The 23,350-nt window shown below is 31.1% G+C and overlaps 1 protein-coding gene across 11 annotated transcripts in view; it reads left to right on the plus strand.

The window, feature by feature from the left end:
- pHCl-1 (pH-sensitive chloride channel 1) overlaps positions 1–23,350 on the plus strand; it is a 300,587-nt gene that overhangs the window by 245,501 nt on the left and 31,736 nt on the right. For 5 of the 11 annotated variants that reach the window (XM_074128593.1, XM_074128591.1, XM_074128601.1 and 2 more), the window contains 3 exons: positions 6,078–6,128; positions 14,040–14,069; positions 16,227–16,331. In XM_074128593.1, coding sequence (XP_073984694.1) covers positions 6,078–6,128; positions 14,040–14,069; positions 16,227–16,331 — 186 coding nt within the window. The remainder of the gene's footprint in view (positions 1–6,077; positions 6,129–14,039; positions 14,070–16,226; positions 16,332–23,350) is intronic. The other 6 variants (XM_074128598.1, XM_074128597.1, XM_074128600.1 and 3 more) reach the window with 3 other exon arrangements.

Here is a 23,350-nt window from a genome sequence, read left to right on the forward strand (position 1 = left end):
TTGCAGCTCTGTTTTCAAACGGTCCAATAACGATGAATAATATGCACCTGTAATAGTTTTAACCTTTTCCAGATAGTCGATGAGGATTATTCCTTGCAAATCCCAAAAGACAGTCGCCATAATCTTTCCGGCCGAAGGAACGGTCTTCGCCTTTTTTGGCGCAGATTCCCCCTTGGTAACCCATTGTTTAGTTTGTTCTTTGGTCTCAGAAGTGTAGTGATGTATCCATGTTTCATCCACAGTGACGAAACGACGCTTAAAGTCCTGCGGATTCTTCTGGAACAGCTGCAAACCGTCCTTGCAACACTTAACACGATTTCGTTTTTGGTCAAGCGTGAGCAATCGCTGCACCCATCTTGCGGATAGCTTTGTCATGTCCAAATGTTGATGCAAAATATTATGTACCCGTTCATTCGAGATGCCCACAGCACTAGCAATCTCACGCACCTTCACTCTTCTGTCATCCATCAACATATCATGGATTTTATCAATGATTTCTGGAGTAGTAACCTCAACAGGGCGTCCAGAACGTTCAGCGTCACTTGTGCCCATATGGCCACTCCGAAAATTTTGAAACCACTTATAAACTGTTCTAATCGAAGGTGCAGAGTCACCATAATGTTTATCAAGCTTCTCATTAGTCTCCTGAGGCGTTTTGCCTTTCATAAAGTAGTGTTTAATCAACACACGAAATTCTTTTTCGTCCATTTTTTGAAAATCACTCGACTTCCTCGATTCAAACGAATGCCAAACACAAAGAAATAGACCGATCTGGCTGAAACTTGGTGTGTGTTCTTCCAAGAGATGCTACTAACTAAACATAACCTTGATACGCGCCAGTGGTGCTATCTCTCTGACTTTGCACGGACTTTTCAAACGACCCTCGTACCACTGCACTTGAATTTAAAGTAGCACTAAAATGGCCCATATAAGCGCTGATCGATTTGATTCTTCTACAGCAGTAAATTTATCAGCTGTAAAAATTTTTATATGTATTTTAAAAGAGGTTTTCGTTTAGAAACTAATAATTATTGTGAGATTTATAAAGATTTTCGTGGTTGTGTCGTGATATTAGACAGTTGCTTTGAGTTATATTTTTCTCTTTTTTGATTATTAGAATTTGAAATTGCCTCTTTTATCTCCCATCATAATAGAATACTCTTTATAAAATTGATCAATTTTATAGAGTCAAAGTTATTCTCCTGTTTTAGGGAATTATTCACGAAACTATGATCCCCAAATTTCTCCAAAGAACATTTATCATCCAAACACTATAGAATCTTAATTCAAAATATTTCTTAATAAATTTCTGTTAATAAATTATGAAAATACGTTCTCTCTTTTCTTTTTTATTAAACTGGCAATATTATAATTGAAGGGCAGTAAACAAGCATGATTTATTATTTTACTTATTTATTAATAATATCAGCTATTTAATATTTTAGCCGTAGAAAAAATCATTTGTTTTAAAAGTACGAATATCTCTGTGAATTCGAGCATGTAGGTTTAGAGATAACTTTTATTTAAATAAGTAGTTAATAGCCAATTAAATAATAGATTTTACTTTAAATTCATTCATTAAATTCTACATTATGACAATTATTTCATAACATTTCATTTCCTTCTCAGATTACAAAGTACAAAATTAGGAGACATTTATTTTTGCCACATATTGGGCTGCAATCAGGTTTCTTTAATTACTTCTTTTTTCCTTTGTTTTCTTAAGTTTTGATGAATTTTATTTTTGAAATATTTTTATTATAAATTAACCAAAATTATTTGTTTTTTTTAAGTTTAGTTTTTTGTTTTTTTTTAATTTTTAAATAAAATTTCGTATTATTATCTTTGCCGGGTTTTAAAAGTTCAATTAAAAGATAAATTATTGTGGAAGTTAGGACAGTAAGTGATTGTTCGCTTTTTTTGTCGGGATTTTCGAATTAATTCTGAGCTATAATCCTGCAGTGTTTGTTTTCATTTTGTATTGAAATTAATAACTGCTTAAATTATTTGACGATTTCATTAAATTTGTGTTTTATGTAAAGACAATTCTGAGTCATTAATATTTCAGAGGGACCATTCCTTTTACCATTATAGGGAATAATTACATTAAACTTTTAAAAGAAAAAAATGTGCATCTTAAAAATTAAATCTAAGAGCTAAGATAATACCTGATTAGTTGTTTATAGTAAATGTAATGTTTTATAGTAAACATTGAGTGACAGGTTAAGGTCAAATATTTGTTCATTAATCGCTTAAGATTTGCAATCTATTGCAAATAAGTGGTTCCTTTTTTTAAAAGATGTGCAAAGTAAAAAAACAACTTGTGTGTTGTAAAATTAAGTTTGCCTTAGGCTGAAGAGAGAAGTGTCTTTTTAAACAATGGTAATATTAAAGCAGATTTAATAAGTTTAAATGTATTGACTAAAGAAATTTTACGATAGTCTACGGCTTAAAGAGTGGTAGGGTGTTTATAGGCCCTAAAAATAAACTAGGAACACGGTCAAGAAATTATTTCTTTCGTAGAACGACAAATAGATGACTTAGATTAGATTGCTTGAGACGGGTGGTTCCACCAAAAAGGGGAAGGGACGCAGGCAATCCTAATGCCCATTGTTCCCCGCCCACCTCTCATCTCATGAGAGATACCGGGGTTTAAAAATAAATCCGACTAAAAGTTGCCAGATGCTAATATAATAACCTAATAAAGTAGTAACAGGGCACTAGGGAGCATGACGACTCAATCGCCCAGAGCACTGAATAAACCTAGATAGTTCGTTAAGATTACCTGATGCCACAATCTCCGGTAGGGAAACATTTACCCTACCGAAGACGAGGAATCTAGTTTTAGAATAAACTGGACACACCTCAACAAAGTGCCGCACAGTTTCATCGGACTCACCACAGCCAGCACAATTTGGCGACTGGATAAGGCCACATTTAAAAAGATGATACGCTAAATTCGCATGTCCACACGACACCTGAACCAACTGGCGGATGCGGGACCTGCTAAAACCAACCATATCCGTTCTTGACAGGCCAAGGATTTCCTTAGCCTGGCGGCAGTCAGTTCGGGATCTCCACCGTTTCCGATGTTCTTTCAAAGGATAAACAAATAGATGACTTAGTTGGGAAAATGAATTCAGTAGAAACTTGCAGCAACATAGCTGCAGAAAACAAAAATTATGTTGCACAAAAATGTTTAAACAACCATCAAATGAACGCCTTAGGTCCATTTTAAAAGTAGATCATCTTTCTTCCAGAAGTACAAGCAAAGTAGTTCATAACGGACTATTCGCCAAGGATGAATATATTAAATTATAAAAATTTATAGAATTAAATCCGTCAAGGCCGTGGGGCTATAAGGATAATTGTAGGCCTATTAACTGGGCCACTGCAGGCTCAGAAAACGCATGCATCGCATGGGCCTGGCGGATGATAGCCTTTGTAGGTTCTGTCAGGAAGAAGAGGAAACGGCACTGCATGTGTTGTGTCAGTGTGAGGGGCTTGTCTGGGGCTAAGAATGTTACTTCTCGGGGAGGAAAAAAAACAAGGCTTAGAGGAGCTTTACCCAAGAATTAAGAGTCTGATTAAACGGACGGGCCTGCAGGGCGATCTCTAGAGAAGAGGAGCCACAATAGATCCAAAGGGGTCGCAGTGGCGTAGGCCTTAAGGGCCGCCCTATTCGAATCTTATCTTCTTCCAGAAGTACAATTGATTACAGTATTACTGTTAGGATGCCCGATTATTTGAGAATTTACAGTGGTAAACCTTCGCATCAATAATATTTATTCGTGGCTATAGAAATCCGGTTATGGCAAGCAAGGGTCTCTTTTGATTTGTTGTTACTGTGGAGAGATTGTTTTTTTATAGAACCAAATTCATCGGTGCGCCTGTATCTTTCACTTTCTGCCAACGATTTTTCACTAATTTAAGAACTTTTTTAACTTACAGAAGGAAAAATAAAATAAATAAATAAGCTTTCCCAAAGAATTCGACAATCGACAGCTTCCGGCAGTTCTAAAAAAAAATCTCAAGGATTAAAAAGATAGTTTTCAAGTCACGTTGTAATGTACGAATAAATACTTGTAGCTGTACTAAAGTCCGCATAATTTTGTTTTATTCCATTTCTAAGCCTAAACTCTACTATTTTTTTCATAATTCAACTGCTTCCAGATAATTTGTACCATTCTAAGAGGTTACAGCTTCACAGTATACAATAATCTCAGTAGTAAGTGATTTCGATAAGGGGGAATAAAATGACAATTATTTTTTTTAAAAAAGATAGACCCGCATTGCTGGATTATATCACTTATTTTATTTTTTTAATTTTGACTGAATTTTCATTCTGGTTGATTCATCAGTTTAGGTAAGAAATTTTGTTTTCATAGTTATACTTTTGACACATTCTAAATTCGTTTATTGATTCCATTCAGTGATATGTGTTACTGAAGCATCAGTGGTAATCAAAATCTCTACTCTAAACTGAAGTACTAACCTCTTGAACCTCATGATGATAATTCATAAAAATGATAAATCCAAAAATTGTTAAAAACTGTGTCGAAACACGCTGAAATGATTAGCGTGTTCTTGTGATATCTAATCCCCAAGCTAACTAAAGATCTCTTTAGTTGTTTGTTGATTGTAGGACGTTTTAAACCCCTACCATTATATCCAAGAAATTTGCTTGAAATCAGAAGATCAAATTGGGTAAAGATTTCTAATTGTTCTTGTTGTAGAAAGGTGTGACAAATTTTTGTTCAATGATGTCCGGCAATGACTTATTAGAAGATGGCCACGAGCATGATCGTTCAATTCACTGGTCATTAAAAATCTCACCAGTTATTCTTTGAGCATAGTATCTGCTTTGGATACAGCCTAATCCCTAATTACCTAAGGGATTATCCTATAAGATAAACAGTTGGAGTAATGCTGCTATGACCACGGTCAACAATCCCCTAATTGCGCCTTTTAACCCTCGAATCTTCTTGAAGTCTATTTTGCCATTGGGAAAAAAAACCTTTCAACCTTCATCAAAAACTTGCATGTCCATTGGACCAATTTGACGTTTGTCCCGTTAGGTTATTCTTTAATTATTAAAAATGTGATTAGAACCACAATTTAAAGTAATCGCCTATTTTTTTCAGGCGGGCTTAACGTCCAACTACCATTTACTAGGTGTCGTGGACGGAGACGACTAGGCAAACACACTTTACTGTAAATTTATTTTATTAACCATTAAATAAAATCTAAGGCCAAGATCCGGGAATCGAACCCAGTACCACAATGCATATTAGCTTTACAGGTTACCACTTAACCCGCTCGGCTACCGTGGCGCCTACAATGTTGTATAATATCTCTGATTTTATCCGTTGCAGTAAATCGTAGCACATAGGTTTTTTTTTTCTATTTCTGGCTGGTTTCAGATTCTAATCCATAATCAAAAGTTTATTGTTCAATTTAGTGCAGAGAATTTCAACTATGTTTCTGTCATCACTTGTTAAAACAGTTGAATCAAATCCCCTACAACATACTGATGAATAAACTTCTGATAAAACCGAATTTAGTAATAATACTGTAAAAACAAAAAATACGATTCTTCGACGGATAAATTCAGCGATATTATCCTAAAAATTTTTGTTAAATTTTTAACCCAGTTGAAATCTCCTACTATTTAAATTAATGTCATTTATACTGTGAAATTTTCAAGTCTGTAACTTTAATTCTTTTTTGTTGGATAGTACAACTTTTTTGGAGCAGTTAGTAGTTTTAATTTCTTAATATTTAATATACATATTTAAGGAAGAAGTAGGTGTGGTTGTCTATGATTCTCTTTCTAATGTTTCATTGTTTCCTTTAAACCAAAGTTTTCTAAAAAAGTTATATCGTAAAACAAATAAATTATCTTTTATTGCAATAATTCACTTGAATCTTAAGAATTTTCTTTTCTTTTTTTTTAAATTATTATTAGTATTATTATTATTAAAGTATAAAAGCAAAAAACTAGAACAAAATACTAGCATAGTAGCAACGTGCCATAAAGTCCAAGAGAGCATGAGTATGTTAAATTATTGTTCCAGCGATTGCCGGCCGTGCTCAGCCGAATTGGCATAATATTGGCCACCCCGTTGGTAAGAAACCATAAATTATCACAAGAAAACAAAACAATACAAAAAAAAAAAGTAAAAAAAAATATGAAAATAATAATTGTTTTTATTTGTTATTTTAAATAATTTCTGTTTAAGTTTGTTTATTTTCCAAAATATTAATTGTTTTATTTTATTTTTTAAAAATTTATTTATTCCTTTTTTAATTTATTTATTTTTACTTTCTTTTTTTTTTACGCCTTTTAACTCACCATTAATAAATTTTTATTTTGTTTATTTGGTATATTAATGAATAATCATTAGAAGATTTTAATTTCTCACAGCCAGCCTTGCTTTTTTGGTATGAAATATTTTTAGATGTCATTAATATATTTGCATTTGTTATGAATCTGCTACTAATGCTTCGGCTACAGAACTGTATACAATTAATTTATGATGGCACTAATAAAGAAAAATTTATAAAAAAAAAAAAAAAAACATTATTATATTCTTACTTTAAAAAATAAATAATTACAATCGTTCTTTACAAATCACATAATTGTTATTTTATCTCTGTTTTACTATAAAATATATATTTCTTAAACTTAAAAAATAATAATAATAAGTGCAATATAATAATATTTTATAATAAATTGTATATAAATTTAGAAATAAATTGATGTCCATTTCATTTTGGAAGACTAGGTGTTTGACCACTGGAAAAGATACGTAAGGACCAACGTTGTTAAAAGCAGGTTACCTTCTTGCAGGCTGCTGGTATGTATTTGCCCGGATATAAAAACAAAATAAAATGGAAAATAAATAAAGACACAATTTTTATTTTTTTACTGCACATAGTGTATTCTACGTTGTTATTAAAGCGCTGCTATATAAGTTCACTTAGATTGAATACATATTTAATTGAAGTTCCTTAATGTCCTGTCAAGTTTGAGTTCATTCTATTCCTGATATCCTAGAATTGGATCTTCTTTTTAAAAAATAATTTTTTTTATTAAACTAGCTGTTCAACCAAGAAAAGCAGACTGTTTTTAAGTGTTCTTATTTATTGATATACGAGGTCTGTCTAAAAAGTATCCGACATTTATTTTTTCCTCGCAAAATAAAGACGATAGCGCGGCGCCATTGTACTCAATAAAGGAAGACACCTTCATGCGCATGTGTGAATTTTGTGACCGCCTTCCAGCGCGTCAGTCGCTGCCTGTGGGTAGCTGAGTGAGGTGCTATTCAACGTGTTCGTCGCATTACCGATTCTCCGACTTCTGGATCCGATTCTCTCAAGGTGACTGAACGTGTTGAGCAAAGGCACTGCAACAAAAAATTTTGTCAAAAGCTTGGTGATTCTCAAAGCAAAACCAATTCGTAAGATTCAGCAGGTGTTTGGAGACGAAGCGATGGGTGAAATACAAATTAAGGAGTGGTTTAACCGCTTCAAAGTAGCCGCACATCAGCGGAGAGTGACTAAGTTGTTGTCGCCGGAACAAAAGGACCTCCGTTTTGAAGTTGCACTAACTCCAACCTCTTGGGCAATCTCCTGCACGGTCAAGCGACTATCTGCCATCACCAAATTTCGCACAGTCTCAACAACGGCTGCATTACGAGCAGTCTGTGGCCTGCCTGAGAACGCTGGTTACTCTCCGCTGATTTTTGAACCACTCCTTAATTTGTGTTACACCCATCGCTTCGTCTCCAAACACCTGCTGAATCTTACGAATTGTTTCGCTTTGAGAATCACCAAGCTTTTGGCAAAATTTGATGTTTCAATCATCTTGAGAGAATCGGTAATGCGACGAACACGTTGAATTGCACCTCACTCAACGACCCACAGGCAGCGACTGACGCGCTGGAAGGCGGTCACAAAATTCACACATGCGCATGAAGGTGTCTTCCTTTACTGAGCACAGTGGCGCCGCGCTATCGTCTTTATTTTGCGAGGGAAAAATAAAGGTCGGATACTTTTTAGACAGACCTCGTACTTATCTAAAAAATAAAGTAACAGATTAAATATGTTTTTTTCTGTATCCACATTACAGACCTTTTTATAAAAACCACACTTTTCGAGACTCGTAGATCACAAAATGGATATTTACGGTATCAAAAATTTCCCAGTAAAAATCAACCAATTCTTAAGATGTATTCTTAAGGATTAGCTATTATAATAAACGATATTTGAATGAGATAAAATGTAAGGGACAATTTCTAAAGTGTTTGGCGGCAGTCTACGCCAATATTTCCTGAATTACTACCGATATCTAACAGCAGTTGTATTGAGAAAGAATGGGGTAAAAAATTAACATAAAAAAAGAAATTAATCTTTCCAGTATTTTTAAATGCTTAAATTTAAAATGGCTGTCGCACAGTTAATTTTATGATTGTAGGTAGAGATCTCAGTTTAATTTGAATAATTTGATTCGCTTCGTCATCCAAATTCTATTTAAAAGTTAACTATTTCTTTTTTGCTACTGCTATTTCGCAAGATAAACTAGTTCAAAAAAATTTACATGAAAAACATGTAAATTAATTACGAAAGACTTATAAAAAGATAGTTTTGTCAAAGTTAAAATTCGAAAGTAGGTATTTTGTAAGATAAAATCGCTTTATTTGTTTTGCTTAAAATTATTTATTTCTTTCAAACTAAAAATCTAGTTCTGTATTTATAATTGTTGAAATTCAATCAATTTTAAACTTTCTGGTTAACATATTAACTACCAGAAAAAAGTAAAATAGTTCTTACAAAACCTCGTTCAATGAATTTTCTCATTCAAGAAATAATAATCTATTCATTCATTTCCTTGGATTTTTCAGTTGTTGAACCAAAAAGAAAAAGAATCTTCAGTTATTTATTTTCTATTTTATTATTTTCTATACATTATTATTTATTTTTAATCACCCAGCAATGATGAATAAGCGTAAATTGTACGCTATCTAAAGCAAATATTGCCTAGCTTTTTATTAGCTGTAAGCTTTTATATTTCCCGTTCGTATTTTATTTTTCATAAATTTATGTCGGTGCATGTTCACACTAGCAGCTTCAGAAAATTACAGGTAACTGCTTCAACAGAGTGGTCATATTTAATAAGATGAAGAACCTGTCAAAAAGTAATCCAAATTTTAATCATTAAAAAAAAAAGAAATAGAAGGTAATTTTGCACGTATTTAATTTGCTTAAAACAAAAATGTTGTTTAAAAAAATATAGATAATAAAATCATTATTTTTTATTGCAAACTTCATTTCAAACGATTATTAAATTAAAAGTTTCAATTAAATTAGACCAAATTTCGTATAGATTGCACTGTTGCCTAGGGTTGGCTCTGCTATACTGTAAAAATAGTGATGCACGTTTAAAATATAATGAAATATTTATAAAAATTAATATTGTAGGCACATTCTTCTATTGGGCATGTTTATCATAAAAAGAAGAATTTTTTCTTTTATATAATCCCCATAATGAATGGTACAAATCTTATAAATCACCTTTTAAACATAAAAATAATACAGTTTTTAGGTTATTATGTCCATTTTTTAGGAAGAATTCCATGGATCGATGAAAGAATAAAGTTTCTGAACGTCTTTCAAGAATGGCTCTTCAGAGAAAATGTGCTAAAATTAAAGAAAATACTTTTATTTATTTTATTTTCGTATTTATAAAACATTTATTTAAAAACTTTTGGCATGTTGCACATTTTAATGATCAGATTTCCTGTAAACATTACTAGACTAATTCTAATTTAGTCTAAATTCACTTCTAACAAAATGCCTTTTTCGCCCCATTGTCATCCTAAATCCAGACAATCATGAAATACTTTGAAACCGTTGTTGGAAGGCTATGTAGCAATAAAAAGGCAGCTTGTTAAACATATGAATATTATTATTAAAAATACACTGCCTAAAGCCAAGTTATACTAATGCAGGAGAAAGAAAGGAACTTTTATTTTGTCTTGGGACAATATCCCTTAAGGACAACGGAAGAACAGTACATTAAATAAAAGAAATTTATCTTGAAATGAGTGGTAAACCTTCACAAACATGCTAAAATAAATGAAAAACTTTACTAATATTTACCAGTTATGTAACAATCAAAATTATTGGGTTAATTCAACCATTAAATATAATTGGCGCCATCTTTGAGTAGTTGCAGTAATTAATTATCCAACTCAATTTTAAATTTCACTATTCTAGTTTTATTGATTAAAAATGGAGGTAAAGAGTCCCAGAATGAAGAGGATTGAATAAGGAATGAATTTTTAAAAGCAACAGTTCTCAATGGAAAAAAAGTAGAATTGAGTATTGACTGCTCTGGTGTTTCTGGAGCTTACTGCTGAAACATATCAAATAAATATTGAGGGTTCTGATTCTTGAAGAGCATGTACAAGTTGTTAACAAGAAAGTACTTCCTTCTGAACTTTACACATTAATCCAACCAAGAAGTACGAAGTGAAGAGTTATATGATCATCTCTTCTTACATTCAAAATAAAACGAACAGGAATTCAGAGAGCAAAATACTAAATTTGTGACAAACTGTTTTATTCATATAACGAGAAAAATGTTTTTATCATATTTTAATTGGTATAACGTTGAAAGTTTGCTAGAAAGGTCACAAACATTTTTTATCTAAATCTGATGTAAAGAAATTTTTCAAAATTGAATTAATATCTATATTGTTGACACTTCCAACAATCATGGCTATGGTTTTGGAAAGATTAAACATAATGTTATTTTGTTTGGTCCAAGCCAAAGAGAGTGAAAAAAAAGATCTTGAATCGTTCCAAAAGTGATGCTTATTGGGTTGCTGATACTGCCAGTAATTCCTCAGTTGCAGGTTGTAATATGCAGCTGCTCTTTCCACCCACAAATAAAGTGCATTATCAATAGATAACATCTCCAAAAGATGTTCTATAAGAAGTGTTCGATTCGAATAAATCGATGTAACACTTTTCTTTTTCTACAATTCTCCAACTTTATGAATAAAAAAAATGTTTTCAATTTCAGTTGGCTTAATTTTTACTTTTAGTTGAATAAATTCACTATAATAGAAAGTCATAGGCTGTGACCAACTACCTCGAGAGAATCCTTTAAATTCAACAGCCTCAGAAATAAGTTAAAAGCTAACACGATCATGGCCTTTGCTGTTATGGGCTCAAAAAGGAAGTAAATCACATATAAATTTCAAATACATTATCTTAAATTCATGTATAAAGTATGATATATTATAAAATGCAAAGATATTATCAATGGCTGGCATGTATACAAGTCATTGGTAGAAGTCCATCAGTTTTGGCTGCTTCGTAGGAAACAAACTTATTTTCTGGTCATTTAAACTTACATATTAAAAATAAAAAATGAGTACATTTATTTTATCAAATGGAACTCTTTAAGGAGCCATTCTCCTGCCATTCGTTCGGCAAAGTTTATCTTTATTTCAACCAAGGAATTTTATCTTTGAATCTGGCAGTTTCATTTTGAAGTATCATCTTTTGTTAATTAATAAATGTAAATTATTGTTTATCTCTTAATTATAAAAGAAATGATTTGCCCAGATATGATTATTTAAGAAAACAATTGTAAGAATACATCACATGACATAGCAAACATAATAATTTCATGAAATAGCAAAATGATTTTGGTAAACATTTTCATTTTCAAACTAACTTACTAATTATCTTTTTCAAATTTCTGATCCATTTAATCAGCAATGAAACCATTGTATCAATGGCTTTTGATTTATTACAGTTCTGTTATCAGAATATAACGAGTTAATTTTGAAAGACTACATAACTTCTTTAAGGACTAAACTGTTCTAAATATTTCAGAGCAGTTTAATTTTATTTACTGTACTTTTTTTGCAATTAACATTCTTTTCTATTAATTCACTTAACGATTTAATTTTTAAAAAAAACATATCTTCTCATCACATGCATTTAAAATAATTTTTCAAATGATAACAAACCTTACGCTAGATGCAAAGGTAACCTGCCACCATTCCCATCTATTCTGGCAGAGTGATCTGGCGGGGCCACCAGAAACATAGTGTCCAAATTTTCTGATTGTCTCTACAGTTAGATCTGTACACAGAATAAAAAGAGTAATCTCAGACAGTATATCTGGACCAATACACAATCATTGTTATGATTAATCTTTAAAAGTATATAATGAGGGGACCTAATTGTTCGCAAATTCTCCGAAGTAAATCTCAAAAACAAGCCCATAATATGAATACAAAGTAATGATCACATAAAAACTAACAAGACCTCATTACCCCGTTCAAACTGAATTAATATCGTTACTATTTATCAGTTTAAGGTCCAATAGGTTCTCATTTATTCAGGTTAATAATTTTCACTCAATGAACTGTAAACAGTTCTATTAAGAGATGTGATAATTTCTGGATAGCAAAATAGATTTATTCTAGTCAAGTTTTGCCTTAAAACCCTTCCTCCCAGATGAAATTTTTGTGGATAGATAATTATGTCCCTCAGAATTGTAAGTGATCCTATTTTAGCATACAAAAGAGTGTTCCATTCCCGTTTTAAATACATTTAACCTAAAATACTGTATTAATTAAGCCCTTATAGAAATAAATTATTTTAAAAACTGTGCAAAGAACTATGGTCCTTCAAATGTACGAAAATATTTTTAACCACGTTTCTCCCCAAATTAGTTCTATAAATGTAACAAGGAAAAATTCTTAGTATTAAGTTTTTTAAAAAAAAGGAAATTAAAGAAACAGGGGAAAATTCTAAAATAGAAGCAATTGCAACTATTCAACTGGCTAATTTTTATTCAAAGGCACTTTGGCTAAACATTGTTTCAAAAAACTTGAAAATTATAGTGTATTACCCACTTCGTTATTTAGACTTTAAACCCACCTGAAAATATATGCATTACTTTAGATATTGTTCTAGAAGGAAAACAATACAACATTCTAGAAGGAAAAAGAACTGCCTTAAACTAGTAATGGGAATAACCAACCCAATCATCATGGTTGTGTTCCAACCTTTTTTGGGACCATTTCTGGAAACCGCTTGCATATCTAGAACATGAAGTTCATGAGAACCTTGCACTATTAACTATGCTTAATAATCCTAAATTACCAATAATTAATCCGTTGCACTTAGTGATTCCAAAAGATCCATGGAAGTATAACAGTTTCTTAAACCTTGTCTTAGCTCGCCTTAAACCCGTCCATTATAGGAAGTAAATAGGATCACTAGGTGCAGATTTTTCAAATCCGTCTCAAAGATATGATACTATTAGATAGATGATTTCAATATTGGTTGAAATCTGTAACATTAGGTCATAAAACTGTTATACTCTGACAACAAAAATAAATAAAAATAAAAATACGCGATAATTTGAATAGTGACGAACAGTGTGTATGCGTGATAAGTAAAATGCGTTTATTGAAACTGACAGAAAATGATATTAAAAGATTACAATAACCTTCTAATGTCCTTGAGCTTTACCTTCTTTCAACTGACGTGTGATTAATGTAATCTTGATTCAAGTAATTTCTTCCCTCAAGTGAGAGCAATGAACGGAAAATCAGTCTTAACGTCATCCCTCCATCAACCCAACCTAAAATCATTATATTTAGAGATAAACTGTTGATTCATATTTAAGATATAGTCCCGTACACAATATTTTTGTATTATTATTACAAAATAAATAGTTAAACCCTTCTGTGCAACAGTCTTAAAATTAAAACAATAAGATAATGAAAAATAGAAAAAGTATTTATGGAGCTGATCTATTCTGCTTTTCTTTCATAGTCCACATTAATAAATAAAGTTAACTCTTTTCTTGGATAAAACTAAATAAAATATTAATCACTAAAAAACAAATTTAAAAAATAAAGATAAAAATATGGAAGTTTATTTGTACAAAGTGCGTTAAAACATTTTTTTTCTTTCTTTTTGTTATCTTTACTGCTATCTAGGCATCTAGGGTCTGCAATCTAATAAAGCAGGTGTGTTCTGTACTATATTCTGTCTTTTGTTTAAATGAAAAGAAAAAATATACAATTCCCAAATGCTTAGTAGTAAGAACAAACGTTCCACCAATTTTTAACTAAATTGTATATCTTAATTAAGTCAACTTTACAATGAAATTATTTACTAAATTCAAAAAGTTTCTTTACATTAAAACATACAAAAGGGGCTAGATTTGTGACCTTCAGTTCTTCTTTGTCACGGGTAGACAGCGTTTAACGAACATGTTCCGATTAAATTTGTTAATCCTTTCTTAAGTAAGTTCACCAAAAATCTGAGCACATTTTTTTTGTAAGATTGATGAACATGGATTGGTTATATTACCAGTTTTGGAAAAGGAGAGGAGATTAATTAGAATAATACATCTTCATCCATTTAGATACAAGTGATGCAGAAAAGCCTGCCCTATTTTGCACAAGTATCTGGCAAAGAATTTTGGCCTTATTCCATATGTAATCCATTTTTGCACGAGTGTAAATATTGTTTACCTTTCGTACTTTATTTTCGTATAATATGTAAAGAAAATTCCTATTGAGTTTGTACTATAACAGTGTTCAATTTCGGACACTCTGATGTTGAGCACAAATCTCGAAAATGGACTTTCATACAATTGCCAAATGTATTGACATGGATATACTATATCCACTTAAGTGTTTTGATGATGAAAACAAGGTTTCTGATGTGAAAATTATACTCTGTTGAGGTTACAATCAGGTGATTGCAATGGAAGCACGTAACAAGACTAACCTATATTTTTAAAGACTTCTAGGTTCAGTGCTGTTTACGGTGTTTCTTCTAGTTTTTCGAGATAACTTAAACATTTAATGTCTATAGTCTGAAAAGGCTAATTTTTCACTACACAGGTTACCGAGAGAACATATCTGTTTTAAATGGGTAATTTTAGTGCTCTGAGCCTGTTCTTGTTTCCTGAACTGTTTCATTTTCATTGAAGATTACTCCAATTCATCAAAATATAAACTAAGCGGAAAATGTTCTGATTCGGACTGTTGATTGTTGTGAGTTTTCCACTTTGTAATCAAAACAGTTTTGTTCAAATTAATAATTTGTGTGTGTCTTTCTAAGAATATGGCACTTTTTCTTTATTTGATATAGGGCCTCCACATTGTAAGATTGATCTCAAAGTAAGAACAGATCTTTCTCAGATCAGGGGTTCGCTGATTTGTCAATCAGACAAGCACTTTTTTATTTAATTTTTTCTTTTGGTAAAAAATATTACGATTTTCTTTTATTCATTAGTTTGAAATGTCTGGAGAACACGCCAAAACCAAGTTGACTTAATCAAGAAAACTTTCCCCCTAGCAATACTAAAATTATAAATGAAGCAGTTATTTTATCCTCTTTTTTTAGCATTTGGTAAATTCAAGAAAAAACGAAACAGATTTGCAAACTGAACTTCGTTCTCAGTAGTTATTGTTTTATGTTAATACCAGTATGATTCTGTGTTTGTCCCCGCAACATCAATATTTTTATTATATATTTATATTCCCTTTTATTTTTATCGTTCATATGTATATTTAGTTAGTTTTTTTTTGAAAGCTGTTGTATACGATCTGTGAGTACATCAGTGATTTAATTATGATTTGCGATTACATCACAATAACGCTTGCATGGCAATCGTAGCTCGAGTATGATCATTGTAGATATCAAACACTAGTAATTAGTTACATCATATATATTACGTAGTTTATTTGTAGATTTAATTATTTTGTAAAAAAAGAAGATACTAATATGTGTTACTTTAATTAATAAAATATATGTGTATATTTTTGTTGGTAATCTTTTGTTTGTTTTTGTTAATTTTGTTCTCTGTTTTAATTGTTTTCAACAATTTAATTGGTTAAATCGTTTTATTTTACAAATTGATTCATTACTCTTGAAAATTTTTAATAAATTGTAAACCGAGTTGTAAAATTTCAAAATTTAATTATATTGAACGAGTTATTTCTTTATGTCTAGATTACCTTTCGAAATTAGAAAATCATTCTAAATCAAGTTATATTTTTTATTAATGGAAAATTTAAATTAAAATCGTGCCTACATTATATACATATAAATACAGATTTTGTTGAAATTTATAACTATTAAACTTTTTTGTTTTTATTTAATTTTTGTAGGGTGATAAAAAGAGTGACGGTGCTGCCCCAAATGAAATAGTGACGTGCACGAATTGCGGCCCAAACCCGTGTACACATACGGCCAACAACGGCTGTGCAACTGAGGTAAGAAGAATGTCAAGCAAATATTTTTCATAATTGCTTGTTTTTTTTTTTTGAGTTATTATATATATTTCTTTTGATACCCTTAACTCTGTTGTACACGCCTGGGGGAAGTGGAAGAAAAGATGTTTTTGATATTCAGCAGATAAATTACCTTCACCTTTCCCAAGAATCTTCTGTTAACATTCTCAAGACTTAGTCCATAACCTGTTATTACAAAACCTCTTGGTAAATTTTCAGTTGATACTGAAGTTGACTGTATATGTTCTGTTATACTTACTAAGTGGTGTAGCCTAACAATAAACTAATTTGCTGACAGTCGCATAGTTAGGCAACAGCCCTCTTTTAAAAAAAACAGATCGACTAGGGAATATGTTGCGGCTTATTTAATAGGATATTATTTAATTAACCCAACATAGAGTTAGAAAACCAAGTGAGAGATAGAAAAAAGAAAGACTTTCTTTCTGCGGAAGAGAATTTTACGACAATGGACCTGCGAGGTTAAAGATGGGTGGCGCAGACCTAAAGGTTGGATACTGTGCAGATTGAGGCTCAGTTTCTTATTGGGCTGAATTACCAGGTTATATATAAGATAATTGTAAACTAGTAATGACAAGTGTACAGTGCTTGCACTATGTGGTCTGAATAATGTAATTGAATAAAAGTATGATATTGTATTCGTTAAAAGCACTGCTTATTGGACAAGAAAAACTGTCTAGCAATAACGAGCCAATTAGGAAAAAGTTATTTTTTCTATACTCGCTTTAATATTTTATTTTTTCATTAGTAATTACTTTTAAAGGAAGAATCTGGTTGGAACGCGACTGTCTTTAATTACAGTTCTTATGGTGCAAACGATTTATTTTCTGCGGAATCCTAAATTCAGATTTATTTTTTTATCATTATTTCAATACCGCAAATTACACTTGCGAGAAATTTTACGAGGGAAGCCTACCACAACCCTTACAATCTCCCTTTCTATCGCTAATCACATCATTGCGTAATTCTGAAGTATGTTTCCAATTTTTTAGAAGAGTTACATTTATATCCATTCTACATTATCCGAAATGATGAACCGTGGTCTCACCCACATTCATGGCAGGTTATGTTGATACGATTTTGGTCTAGAAATACAACCTGTGACTTGTAAACTTAGTGAAACCTTCTTTTAAACCATTCATTAATCATTACGAATAATAACTGAACATTCTTTCTATATTAAATGCAATTAAATTTAAAAAACATCTTCTTTTCTTCTTTCCATAACTAAATAACATTATTTTTAAGTAAATTGGCAAAGCTTCCAAAATAACGTTGATTATATCTGTCGTAGATCGCATGTTTTGTAACTGATAAGGTAAAATGTTAACGCACTATATTCAATCAGCAAAAGTACTGAAGGAGAGGAACTTATTGAAAGTGAAATTCTCAACACTACAGTGATGAATTGATTGTAATGATGGACGAAATTTGAAACTAGGTAGAAAGAATAGAAACATGTGTACTATTACAAATATAATCAACGATATTATCTAGCACTGCGGACCCAACCACACTTTTGTATGAATATTTGATTTTTTTTTGAAAAATTATAGTAACTTACACAGAATTTATTACTCATTTTAATTAGTAGTGATTATTATTTTGTTTTATTTTCATTTTATCTTTTCAACCTAGTTGATATTTATTATTCTAATAGCTTTTAACTTACTGCCCAGCTTATTTAAATACATTTTCATGGCTTGTGTGTTTAATTCAATTATTACTTCTCCTTTGATACAGAGTTGGGCACTGATTAAAAAAAAAATTAAATTCTAAATTTAATTGATTAAATTTTTCAATTGATTAAATTTATTTTTAATTTTAATCAGAATTTAATCGCCGAATTTAATGGTAATTTTAATCATATGACAATTATTTAATCAATTAAATTTCAGATTTAATCGTTAATCAAACTAAAAAACTTATGATTAAATCTGAGAATTAAATTGTACTTTAATTTTAATCACCGAATTAGTTCAATTTCAATCGTTAATCAAACTAATTTAATCATCCACTTTTATGGCTTTTCAACCAATGGTTCGAACCACGTTTTGGCGAGGCCCTTTTTCTGAGCGTCTTCAGTAAATACTTTTCGGTAAATTTTTGTAGACTTGGACTTCTTCACGAGTCTCTAGACCAGTGGTTCTTAACCTTTTCATAGACGCGGAACACAATTATATGTATATATATATATTTTTTTTTTTAAATTAAATAAAGTGTATAAGAGAACAAAATTTCAAACGAATACGTGGTTCACGGTGGGAGATATAGAACGGCCATAATTTTACAGAATTTCATGACCCAAAAAATTTTCAACCCTTTATATCATCTACCTTTTTAGATCTGTGCACAAAATAACTAAAGTTTATAATTGAGAAAAACAAAGTGAACAAGAGAACAAAATTACATATCAATACGTGGTCCACAGTGGGAGATATAGAACGGCCAGAATTTTCCAAAATTTCATGACCCAAAAAATTTTCAACCCTGTATATCTTCTACCTTTTTAGATCTGTGCACAAAATAACTATAGTTTATCACAGAGAAAAACAAAGTGTATAAGAGAATAAAATTCCATATCAATACGTGGTTCACAGTGGGAGATATAGAACGGCCATAATTGTACAGAATTTCATGACCCAAAAATTTTTCAACCCTTTATATCTTCTACCTTTTTAGATCTGTGCACAAAATAACTATAGTTTATAATTGAGAAAAACAAAGTGTACAAGAGAACAAAATTTCATACGAATACGTGGTTCACGGTGGGAGATATAGAACGGCCATAATTTTACAGGATTTCATGACCCAAAAAATTTTCAACCCTTTAAATCTTCTACCTTTCTAGATCTGTGCACAAAATGACTATAGTTTATAATTGAGAAAAACAAAGTGTACAAGAGAACAAAATTCCATATCAATACGTGGTTCACAGTGCAAGATATAGAACAGCCATAATTTTACAGAATTTCATGACCCAAAAAATTTTCAACCCTTTATATCTTCTACCTTTTTAGATCTGTGCACAAAATGACTATAGTTTATAATTAAGAAAAAAAAGTGTACAAGAGAACAAAATTTCATACGAATACGTGGTTCACAGTGGGAGATATAGAACGGCCACAGGTTTACAGAATTTCATGACCCACAAAATTTTCAACCCTTTATATCTTCTACCTTTTTAGATCTGTGCACAAAATAACTATAGTTTAGAATTGAGAAAAACAAAGTGTACAAGAGAACAAAATTTCATACGAATACGTGGTCCACAGTGGGAGATATAGAACGGCCACAATTTTCCAAAATTTCATGACCCAAAAAATTTTCAACCCTGTATATCTTCTACCTTTTTAGATCTGTGCACAAAATAACTATAGTTTATCACAGAGAAAAACAAAGTGTATAAGAGAATAAAATTCCATATCAATACGTGGTTCACAGTGGGAGATATAGAACGGCCATAATTGTACAGAATTTCATGACCCAAAAATTTTTCAACCCTTAATATCTTCTACCTTTTTAGATCTGTGCACAAAATAACTATAGTTTATAATTGAGAAAAACAAAGTGTACAAGAGAACAAAATTTCATACGAATACGTGGTTCACGGTGGGAGATATAGAACGGCCATAATTTTACAGGATTTCATGACCCAAAAAATTTTCAACCCTTTAAATCTTCTACCTTTCTAGATCTGTGCACAAAATGACTATAGTTTATAATTGAGAAAAACAAAGTGTACAAGAGAACAAAATTCCATATCAATACGTGGTTCACAGTGGAAGATATAGAACAGCCATAATTTTACAGAATTTCATGACCCAAAAAATTTTCAACCCTTTATATCTTCTACCTTTTTAGATCTGTGCACAAAATGACTATAGTTTATAATTAAGAAAAAAAAAGTGTACAAGAGAACAAAATTTCATACGAATACGTGGTTCACAGTGGGAGATATAGAACGGCCACAGGTTTACAGAATTTCATGACCCACAAAATTTTCAACCCTTTATATCTTCTACCTTTTTAGATCTGTGCACAAAATAACTATAGTTTAGAATTGAGAAAAACAAAGTGTATAAGAGAATATAATTCCATATCAATACGTGGTTCACAGTTGGAGATATAGAACGGCCACTGTTTTACAGAATTTCATGACCCAAAAAATTTTCACCCTTTATATCTTCTACATTTATAGATCTGTGCACAAAATAACTATAGTTTATAATTTAGAAAAACAAAGTGTACACGAGAACAAAATTTCATACGAATACGTGGTTCACGGTGGGAGATATAGAACGGCCATAATTTTACAGAATTTCATGACCCAAAGATTTTTCAACCCTTTTATCTTCTACATTTATAGATCTGTGCACAAAATAACTATAGTTTATAATTGAGAAAAACAAAGTGTACAAGAGAACAAAATTCCATATCAATACGTGGTTCACAGTGGAAGATATAGAACGGCCATAATTTTACAGAATTTCATGACCCAAAAAATTTTCAACCCTTTATATCTTCTACCTTTTTAGATCTGTGCACAAAATAACTATAGCTTATAATTAAGAAAAACAAAGTGTATAAGAGAACAAAATTCCATATCAATAAGTGGTCCACAGTGGGAGATATAGAACGGCCACAATTTTACAAAATTTCATGACCCAAAAAATTTTCAACCCTTTATATCTTCTACCTTTTTAGATCTGTGCACAAAATAACTATAGTTTAAAATTGAGAAAAACAAATTGTATAAGAGAACAAAATTCCATATCAATACGTGGTCCACAGTGGGAGATATAGAACGGCAACAATTTTACAAAATTTCATGACCCAAAAAATTTTCAACCCTTTATATTTTCTACCTTTTTAGATCTGTGCACAAAATAACTATAGTTTAAAATTGAGAAAAACAAAGTGTATAAGAGAACAAAATTCCATATCAATACGTGGTCCACAGTGGGAGTTATAGAACGGCCACAATTTTACAAAATTTCATGACCCAAAAAATTTTCAACCCTTTATCTTCTACCTTTTTAGATCTGTGCACAAAATAACTATAGTTTATAATTGAGAAAAACAAAGTGTACAAGAGAACAAAATTCCATATCAATACGTGGTTCACCGTGGAAGATATAGAACGGCCATAATTGTACAGAATTTCATGACCCAAAAAATTTTCAACCCTTTATATCTTCTACCTTTTTAGATCTGTGCACAAAATAACTATAGTTTATAATTGAGAAAAACAAAGTGTACAAGAGAACAAAATTTCTTACGAATACGTGGTTCACAGTGGGTGATATAGAACGGCCACAGGTTTACAGAATTTCATGACCCAAAAAAATTTCAACCCTTTATATCTTCTACCTTTTTAGATCTGCGCACAAAATAACTATAGTTTAGAATTGAGAAAAACAAAGTGTATAATAGAATATAATTCCATATCAATACGTGGTTCACAGTGGGAGATATAGATCGGCCACTGTTTTACAGAATTTCATGACCCAAAAAATTTTCAACCCTTTATATCTTCTACATTTATAGATCTGTGCACAAAATAACTATAGTTTATAATTGAGAAAAACAAAGTGTACACGAGAACAAAATTTCATACGAATACGTGGTTCACAGTGGAAGATATAGAACGGCCATAATTTTACAGAATTTCATGACCCAAAAAATTTTCAACCCTTTATATCTTCTACCTTTTTAGATCTGTGCACAAAATGACTATAGTTTATAATTAAGAAAAACAAAGTGTACAAGAGAACAAAATTTCATACGAATACGTCGTTCACAGTGGGAGATATAGAACGGCCATAATTTTACAGAATTTCATGACCCAAAAAATTTTCAACCCTTTATATCTTCTACATTTTTAGATCTGTGCACAAAATAACTATAGTTTATAATTGAGAAAAACAAAGTGTACAAGAGAACAAAATTTCATACGAATACGTGGTTCACAGTGGGAGATATAGAACGGCCATAATTTTACAGAATTTCATGACCCAAAAAATTTTCAACCCTTTATATCTTCTACATTTATAGATCTGTGCACAAAATAACTATAGTTTATAATTGAGAAAAACAAAGTGTACAAGAGAACAAAATTTCATACGAATGCGTGGTTCACAGTGGGAGATATAGAACGGTCATAATTTTACAGAATTTCATGACCCAAAAAATTTTCAACCCTTTATATCTTCTACATTTATAGATCTGTGCACAAAATAACTATAGTTTATAATTGAGAAAAACAAAGTGTACACGAGAACAAAATTTCATACGAATACGTGGTTCACGGTGGGAGATATAGAACGGCCATAATTTTACAGAATTTCATGACCCAAAAATTTTTCAACCCTTTATATCTTCTACATTTATAGATCTGTGCACAAAATAACTATAGTTTATAATTGAGAAAAACAAAGTGTACAAGAGAACAAAATTCCATATCAATACGTGGTTCACAGTGGGAGATATAGAACGGCCATAATTTTACAGAATTTCATGACCCAAAAAATTTTCAACCCTTTATATCTTCTACATTTTTAGATCTGTGAACAAAATAACTATAGTTTATAATTGAGAAAAACAAGGTGTACAAGAGAACAAAATTTCATACGAATACGTGGTTCACAGTGGGAGATATAGAACGGCCATAATTTTACAGAATTTCATGACCCAAAAAATTTTCAACCCTTTATATCTTCTAACTTTTTAGATCTGTGCACAAAATAACTATAGTTTATATTTGAGAAAAACAAAGTGTACAAGAGAACAAAATTTCATACGAATACGTGGTTCACAGTGGGAGATATAGAACGGTCATAATTTTACAGAATTTCATGACCCTAAAAATTTTCAACCCTTTATATCTTCTACACTTATAGATCTGTGCACAAAATAACTATAGTTTATAATTGAGAAAAACAAAGTGTACACGAGAACAAAATTTCATACGAATACGTGGT

The sequence above is a fragment of the Rhodnius prolixus genome, unplaced genomic scaffold (assembly GCF_049639745.1).
Source record: "Rhodnius prolixus isolate KJV_2025 unplaced genomic scaffold, Rpr scaffold_9, whole genome shotgun sequence".
Classification (NCBI taxonomy): domain Eukaryota; kingdom Metazoa; phylum Arthropoda; class Insecta; order Hemiptera; family Reduviidae; genus Rhodnius; species Rhodnius prolixus.